This window comes from Chinchilla lanigera, unplaced genomic scaffold (assembly GCF_000276665.1).
Source record: "Chinchilla lanigera isolate Chin_1 unplaced genomic scaffold, ChiLan1.0 scaffold00016, whole genome shotgun sequence".
Lineage (NCBI taxonomy): Eukaryota > Metazoa > Chordata > Mammalia > Rodentia > Chinchillidae > Chinchilla > Chinchilla lanigera.
In genome coordinates, this window is record NW_004955417.1 from 204,478 (window position 1) to 213,564 (window position 9,087).

At 38.1% G+C, this 9,087-nt stretch overlaps 1 protein-coding gene across 2 annotated transcripts in view; it reads right to left on the minus strand.

Annotated features, from left to right (window-relative positions):
• The window catches only part of Snx16 (sorting nexin 16), a 49,798-nt gene extending 45,109 nt beyond the window's left edge, over nucleotides 1-4,689 (minus strand). For both annotated transcript variants that reach the window (XM_005381723.1, XM_005381722.1), the window contains exons 1-2: nucleotides 4,490-4,689; nucleotides 2,512-2,978 (exon numbers count right to left, since the gene is read on the minus strand). In XM_005381723.1, the coding sequence (XP_005381780.1) occupies nucleotides 2,512-2,886 (375 nt within the window). In that variant the 5' untranslated portion in view covers nucleotides 2,887-2,978; nucleotides 4,490-4,689. The remainder of the gene's footprint in view (nucleotides 1-2,511; nucleotides 2,979-4,489) is intronic.
• Nucleotides 4,690-9,087: the final 4,398 nt, after the last annotated feature.

Here is a 9,087-nt window from a genome sequence, read left to right on the forward strand (position 1 = left end):
ATTTTATGTAGTTCTTTCTGGGTTTTTAAGTGAATTATATGTTAAATTAAAAGTATATCTACAGACGAGTACACAAATTATAGGCCTACAACCTGATGAATTTTTACAAAGTGAACACACCCATGTAAGTAGTAGGGAAAATAACCAATTGAAGAAGTCCTCATGTCTCCTTTCCAATTCTAGTCACGACCTACCCTAGTCACTTTATTTTTAAACACCCTTTGCAGAGACCTGACATTAGACACATTATCAGATTTTGACAGTGAGTCCTAATACCTTCTTCAGTTAAAAGGTCAACTTTAAGGTTAAGAGATCAATTTAAAGGAAGACATTTAGGAAAAAATTATTTTGCAGATGTAAGGTTCCCAATCTTGAATGTCTAGTTCTGACTTCTCTAAACAAAACTTGTATATATACACAAAACATACATCTGTACACGTTATTTATATATGTATAATGTATGTGTTTACACACACACATCTGACTTCTCTATTTGAAAGTCTAATAGACATCTTAAATCTGACAATGTCCAAAAACAAACCCTAAAGATCCTCTTAGAACCTCACATCTAATTAAATGGCAACCTTAGTCTTACTGTTTAGGTCAAGACCTCTGAAGTCAACTTTCATTTCTTTTTCCCACATTCCACTTCTAAATTATTTGAAAATAATGCTGGCTTTTTCTTCAGGATAGATCTAGAATCACCAAATGTCTCAAGATCTCCTCCACATGGTAGTTTATCATGCCTCTTTTGTATTATTGCAAGAACTGCTTCTTGCTTCTATTCCTTCTCTCCTAAGCGAGATCACAAGTTCAGTAATTAAGTCTCTGTAGTTAGCAATGGATAGGAAAATGGAACACCACATCCTCAGGTATTTACAGTCACATAATTATGACATAAGCAATACTGCAAATGCAGAGTAAGGTGGTCTTTTTAATAGAGCTTGACTAAGTGATCTCACACAGAAAAAATAAAATGCCATGACTCTTATGTCACAGACAAAAATCAATTCCAGATACTTTGCAAATCTCAGTATGAAAGGCCCAACCAAAAAATTTTTTATAAGAAAGTAGGGGATAATATCTTTGTAATCTTGGAGTAGGCAAAGATTTCAAAACATGCTAGCCATAAAAGAAAATTTTAATTAACTGGACTATATCAAAATTAAGAACTTTTGTTTTCAAATGTATTATTAAGGAAGTGAAAAGACAAAAAACAAGAGGACAGTCATGATACATATATTTAAAAAAACTTACATCCCAAATACATAGAAGAACTACAAGTAAAACTGGAAACTTCCCAAAAGAAAAATGAACAAAAATCTTTTTTTTTTTTTTTTTTTTTGTTGGTATTGAGACAAGTTCTCGCTATGCAGTTCAGGCTGGCCTTGAGCTCACTTTGTAGCCCAGGTTGGCCTCGAACTCACAACGATCCTCCTGCCTCAGCCTCCCGAGTGCTGGGATTACAGGCGTGTGCCACCACGCCCGGTATGAACAAAAATCTTGAACAGACATTTCACAAGAGAATATCCAAATGGCTAAAAACTTAAAAAAAAAAATCTTTAATTTGTCATTAAGAAAATTTAAAACCACAATGTGATATTCTATATAAACCACAATAGGAAAAAGAAAAACAAGGAAAAATACCATGTGTTTGTGGAGCAACTGGAAATCACACACTGCTGGGGTAGTATAGACTGATGTAATTACTTTGGAATGTTGTTCATCATAGTCTTCTAAAGCTAGGCCCATGAACTAGCAATTTTATTCCCAGGTAGATAACAAATAGAAATGTGTATATATGTGTTTATCAAGTCCTATGTACTAAAATGGTCACAGCAGTAGTACTAGTAAGAATCTCAAAAAATAAATTGTGTTCATCACATAAATAATCAGTAATAAAAAATGAGCTACCTACAATTCATGCAAGATCAAGGATGATTCCTATAAACACAGTGCTGAAGAAGTGAGATCAGACCCATAAGAGTACATACTCAGCACTTTCATTTATATATAGTACAAAAATAGGCAAAATAATCTCACTACCAGAAAAGCATTGGGGGAGTGGGTACAGATTGGCAGAGAGTGTGAAGACTTAAAATGCTAGTAATGTTGTTCCTTACTGTATAATACTGGCCACATAGGTGTGTCTGCTCTGTGAAAATTCATTAAGGTAAAATAAAAGTTTACTACAACACGAGAGAATTTAGTGATACAAAAATCAGAATTTTATACTAAGAGATTTTAAGTACAGGTTTACATTAATTAACAATAGTTTAAATACATAGGCCAGCCAATCTTTCACTTTCTTTTTTTTTTTTTCTTGTCTTTTTGAGACAGGGTCTCACTATGCAGTTCAAGCTGATCTTGAGCTCACTTTGTAGCCCAGGCTGGTCTCGAACTCGCAACGATCCTCCTGCCTCAGCTTCCCGAGTGCTGGGATTACAGGCGTGTGCCACCACGCCCGGCCAATGTTTCACTTTCTATTGCTTTACAGAAGTTAATACTTACAGTAAATTTTGCTCTTTCTTCCATCACCTCATAACCCAAAATAGTAGGCGTAGATGGTCTATCCTCCAAATTCACTGTTTCAGGAGTTTGTTCTTCAGTTTCTCTTGGTCTAGTAGAATACTCAATGGATGAATCTGTACCTGTAAACTTAGTTCTAATGAGAGGACTGCTACAGATAGATGAAGTTCTGTCCAGCTGATCAGGAACACTTGTCTGTTTATAATTACCCATATTTGAATCTTCTAACTGGCCTTTGGAGGAGTTTGAGCTTGTTGAGACGCTGCTAAAAGAAGAACTTCTTTGATTTCTGTTGGCTGTAAAACTAGAAGCGGAGTTTCCTATGGGCATAGGAACTGGGACATAAGGAGTTGCCATTTTCTGCCTCTGCAACGAATCTGTACCCTGCTGAGTCCAAACGCTTAGCAAACAACTACTAGGTAATCCATTTTCTTCTTAGAATTCATTATCTAAAAATAAGAAGGACATATTGAAAGATTACTCTTTAATCTAAAGCAAAATCTAAAAGAAAAATGTTCTTTTAAATTTTGTGATTATTATTTTATTTGGAATGAAAACAGACTTCAAACCTCTTTTTAAAAATCTCAGAAGTGACGAAGGACTCTCATTCACAACGTAAAAACAGTAAAACTACTTCACAGCCCTTTCCTTGACCCTTGCGTCATGTTATCTTTTTTACCCACTTTATTTCTTTGTGAAGGATTTTTAATGTTCATTTTTAACCTGATTTGATTCCCAGCACCGCCAAAAAGAAAACAAAGAAAAGAAAACTAGTATAAAACAGTAGGAAAGATTCTCCTGAAACTTTCTTCTAGAATGTCCTGATAGTCCTATATACAATAGGAAGGAGAAAAGAAAAAGGAGGAAAATTGCATTACATTTTGATTTAATTAGTGAAACTTTACACACATTATAACAGTGAATCAAATGTAGTAACAACTGCTCTAAAAATAACATTTTATAAAACAGAATCAAATGTATTGGACAAACGATCAAATTAATCAATAAAATCCAATTAAATATTAAACAGATCAAATGATTTAAAAGCATACTTCAGCTTTCAGGTGGATATTAGTTTTCTAATTAACTGAGAGGACTTAACAAATCTTTATAGACTCATACTCAATAATCTGTTATCAAAAGAAGTAGTGTATCTTGCACCAGAATAAGTTCATAATAACAAAGAAATAATGGTTTATCATTAAATTGTTAAATAACAAGCTTATAAAAAATTGTATACGTAAACCAACAAAATGACAGGACTATACAGAGCAACCAAGGCTCTGCCTGCCCAAGTTCACCCACGCAATTCTATTGGTGAGAAGGGTAGGAAAGGAGTCCCAGGGGTTTGGAAACAATATTTAAAACTCAGCACATGGCTTTCGGCAACCTTCCTCGTAATCAAAGATTCAAGAAACTCGAGTTGTTTCTTTGCTCCTCCGTTCCTTCTGATGGCCTCCCCCCAAAGCAGTACACAAAAAGTGAGATCGCAATCTTCTCAAGGCCTAGGGGACGGCCCTACCCCTGGCCACTCCACTACCTGAGGCCCCAGGCTGAGATAAGGGAGCGGGTCGACACAGCCCCTGGCTCCAAAGCAGTGGGCGCTACCCAAGCGTTAGGAAAGCACACTGTGCTCGTCAGAGTGCACGTCTGTCCTTGCGGGAGATGCGGCAGGAGAGATCCCCTCGCTCTCAGCTCGGTCGGGTTCTGAGCAAGCAGGTGAGCGCGACTGGGTGGGCAGAGGACGTGGAGAAACCCTGGGCCGACACGGTCGGGGTGTGCGCCCCGCGCAGGGTAGGGTCTTGAGCTCCGTGGGCAGCAGAGCGCTCAAGGGCCGGCACGGCGGCAGGGGTCGGCGTCGGGGGCCTGCGGGGTCTCCGCCTCTCGCGACTCCCGCCAGACGTGCGGAGGGCAGATGTCACCCGCCCGGAGCCAGCGCAGCGCCCCCACCCGTCCTCACCTTCGCGCACTGCGGGATGCAGCTCCAGCGCGCTTCCCGGGGATTGAAACCCCACTCCTGTCGGCAGCTTTCGCCTCCCTGACAGAACCCGATAATTCACGTGACCTTCCGTTCCCAAAGCACCCACTCAGCACGTTTCCCAGACTCGGCGCGGCCAACGCGCCGGAGATCCCGCCGAGGAGGAGGGACCGGCTGGCTTGGGCCCGCTCCCCGGAAGTGACGTCACGCGCCCGCCCCGGAAGTGCCCCCCGGAGTGTCTGCTTCTGGCTCTCTCCGAGCTAGGTTAAATCTAATCCTGTGACAAGTAGTTGGCATTCTTTGTACTAGCTTTATCTTTCGAAGTGAACTGCTGAGAAACTGGGCAAGTTTTCCCAGTAGGTGATTATAACGTTTCGGTTCCTAGGAGGAACCATAGCTAAGTTTGTCTGCGCTCTTGCTTTGCATCACGGGATTGTAGTCCATCACCAGTTTGGGCTGGCTCTATTCTGTTGTGGATTGTTTTCCAGAATTAGCAGTGCTTTGGGGATGCCAGTTGATCTGAAGAGTAAGAAGATAGCAGACTACTCTATTGTCTATCTAGCCTACATAATTTAGAAGTCCTTGTTGGTAGAGACCCCTGAAATTCTTTACACACACTAATTAGTAAGATACACCTGCAACTATCGTGGTTTCACATCTGGCCCTTTTATTTACATTTTCTTTTTTTTTAATTGCAAAGAGAAAAACAACAATAAAAATGATACAGAATTTCAAACATGAGAGGAAATCAGCAATGGTTGTTATATTGCATATTGTCATTTTATATGGGATCCTGTAGACATTTGCATTTCAAGTTCTACTTTAGAGAATAAAATCCTAACATCTTGAATAGGCCTATAATCTCTTTCATGAACTGATTTTTATAGCTTAATTCCTCCAGAATAATTGTTTACTTAATTCATTAGCTATCTATCTATTGAGGGCCTGCCATATTCAATGGTCTTCAAAGTCCAGATGTACCAATTATTTTCCATTCTAAGTTCTGCTTTTTCTTTTTCTAGCATTTATTGATGCTTTTCTTTATAATTCTCCCACTTCCCTCATCCCACTTAAGAAGCACAGTTTTAGATCACCTCCTGTCCAAAACCTTGACCCAGTCCTTCTCCTCTATATCCTCACAGTCCCTTCCTCAAGCCTCTGCTAGCGATTTCCTCAAATTTTGTTTAAAGAAACATTAAATGGAAACTAACCCTATAAAGCATGAAAGTGAAGGAGCTGTGCTTAGAAAGAAAGGATTCCTTTAATTACTCAGTCATTGGTAAGTGACTACTGGACTAGACAGATGATTTCTAAGGTCCACTTCAGGCCTACATTTTCGAGTTTATATATATTCCTTGAAATCAGAAGTAAATACCAATACAAATACCATAGTGTAGCTAGCAGCACTAAGCACCATAAAAAGTATTCATTGCATGGATCAAAAATGCCAACAAAACCAGAACCAAAACAGAAAAAAATCCCTGAAACCCTGAAATTAAACAGAACAGTGGATCAGACATTATAGGACATTTAAATCTTTGTTTTAAGCAAGTTTGAGGTATACTTAATTCTTGGTTATATGGGTGATGAATGAAATCTGTTCTCTGAGTTCCCAGTGCCAGGGTTCTCAACATCTCAGTTTGTAAGGGACCCAGCCAAAAAAAAGTTTCCAGATAAAAAGCAGAAATTTGCATGGACGACATGTTTCTAGTCTGTCAGAGCCACAATTCCTGCCTGTTTTCTAGGAGAGAACAATACCTTCTCGAGGAGGATTTAAACAGCCCTGTTACAGCTGAGTATTTGGTTTTGGTTACTCCTGACTTTCTTCATTTGTAACATGGGCAGTAATAGTCTTGCCTATAGAGCTGTGAAAAATAAAAATCATTATCCTTGCTATTATGGCCTGTGTTTAGATGTCCCCCCAAAACCTCATGCTGTCATAGGTAGGATTTTTTCAGAGATGGCTGGGTCTAAAGCATGTGATGCTAGAATTAAGGGTGTATGATTATTAAAGTAGTCCACTAATTGTTTTGGCATAGTTCTGAGTGTGGATAATGGGAAGCTCCATCCTGGGTGTGAGTGCTAGCCACCTGAAGGGTGTATAGCCTGAATATAATAATATAAGGGACAGAAAGAAAGCTGCTGTTGCCATTTGCTGAGGCATGAACTTTTTCTCCACTGTGATGTCTGTCTGCCATGCCACCCGGCCTTGGAGCCAGCCAGTTATGAACTGAAACTGCAAACTGTGGGCTAAATAATTCTAAAATTTCTAAGGTCTTAAATTATAAGACCTTAGAATTAAGGTCTAATTAAATTATAAGACCCAATACTTAAAATTCCTTCTTTAAGTACTGGGTGTTTTGTCTGAGTTATGAGAAAAGTAACTAAGATACCTGTTAAATGCTTAGTACTGTGACTGGCAAAATGAATGATAACTATTATCTTTACCCCTTGAGTTAACTAGGCAGCTCAGCTACTTTGAAAAGATATGAATAATTTTAACAATAATGCATTTAGATATATGTTGGATGAATGATTAACAATTAACTATATGGAAAATTGCTGTAATAAATCTATGTATTAATTAATTGATTAATTAATCAATCTTTTGACCCATATATATCTGCTCTTCCTTACTGACTTTACTTATGTTTTCCTGCTTTGTTGAGATACAATTTACAAATAAAATCATATAAATTTAAAGTGTAAAATGCAATGATTTAATATTCATACATTCTTGAAATGATTAACAATAAAGTCAGTTAACATGTTGCTTTAATCTTCACAATAATCCTAGGATACAGTACTAATTATAATTGATATTTTACCAATTTTTAAAATGAGAAAGTTATTCTGAAAGGTTATCTCATTTGGCGTGGTTAGAGCTCACACTCAGTTCTACCTCCACAAGCAGCACTCACATTCACACCCCACTCTACATGTTTCCTTGCTGTAGAATGGAGAGAGACTCTATCTTTAAAGAGCCATACTGATGAGACATTGGCTGAAAACTAACTCTCCAGAGAATGTCTTGAGTTGCTGATATTTTTATGTCTAGAAGAAAGCAACCTTGTAAAAATCTGGTGACTAAGGCTTCCAGGAAAGTTACCTTACATGTTCCACAGCAGAAAAAGGAAACAAACTGGTGGGCAAAAGTGCTCTTTTTTTCCTTCTCTTAGGAGCTTCCATTCCAAGAAAGAAAATGCCAGATGTTTCTCTAATCACAAATATAATCCATATATCCCTGAGATATTTGATTTTGAACATTAATACTTAGTTCCTGCTGGTTTCAAATCCTGACTTAGAAATTCTAGTCTCTTACAAATTTTCCTTTTTTAAAAAGTATTCTGGCATTCACAGAGGTACTTTTAATGCTCCAGGTAACCAGTTTTGGTTATTACTTCCTGTCTCTGCTGCTGGATGAGCTGCCTTTTCTTCCTTTTCTGCTGGCTGAGTCATGCTTGTCTTGATAATTCTACACTATCATTTGCCCTAACAGAGATTAGATGTGCAGTGTTTTATGACTTAAACTCTGACTCCACAGCTGCAAGCTAGAGATCTTCCAGGCATGCTACCTGATTCTGCTGAACCAGAGACCTACAGTGGTACAGCAGTCTGCTGCTACTTGACATGAAGCTTCTTTCACTTTTATTTGAATCCTGAAGTGTGACAGAGTATGTTGGTTGGACTAGCTCTTTCAGTTTTGTTTCCAGCCCTCTTTTCCATGGGGAGGGCTACAGCACATGGGAGGTTCATTTGACAGAAGTGCTGTTAACAATTGCATAGTGGACATTATTGGCTACCAACTCTCTGAATCTCTCTGTGCCTGGGCATTCCTGCATTGATAGTCTTGGTGAGAGGTCTAAGCTCACGCCCTACTATAAATTTTTCAATTTTTCATATACGTGCTTTCTCAACCTCCTTTGAAGTTAATGTATGGAAAGAATGCGGCAAGTACTGCTAATTAGATGAACTGTTTCCCACCGTTATCTGGGATCCAGGACCTAATGCTTAGTGGTAGGAACATCTCCATGAAGACCAGTTTTGAGGTTTACTTTTAAGCTTTCTCCCCAAGCTTCATTGAGTTTCTGTGAGCTCATCAGTATTTAAAAAATCCTCCAAAAATTGGATACAATTTGTCAGATGGGCATGAAAAGAAACAGGCCAAGAAAAAAGAACATAAAAGGGAAAGGACTTATTTCTTGTGCTTGGGGAAGAATATTCTTTTCTTTTTAATTGCATTTGAGCAAGAAAACACAGAGTTCTGATTGCTATTGGTAGTCATCTTAAAACTTCCTAATGATAAACAAATTTATTTTTTTGATTTTAAGAAATAGGAAGGAAAACATTAACAAACAGACATCCATCTATAAAATAGCATAAGAACAATACAAACAAAATAGAGTTACAAACAAAATGGTAGGAAATTAACAGTGGTTATTGTATTACTTATTGATATCTTCAAAGTGGTTTCTCAGGAAAACAAATAGAGACATGCAAGATTGATCAAATAATTAATGATTAACTGTTCCTTTCAGGAAAAAATTAGAAGACAATAGTACAACTTTGTTTGCTATCCT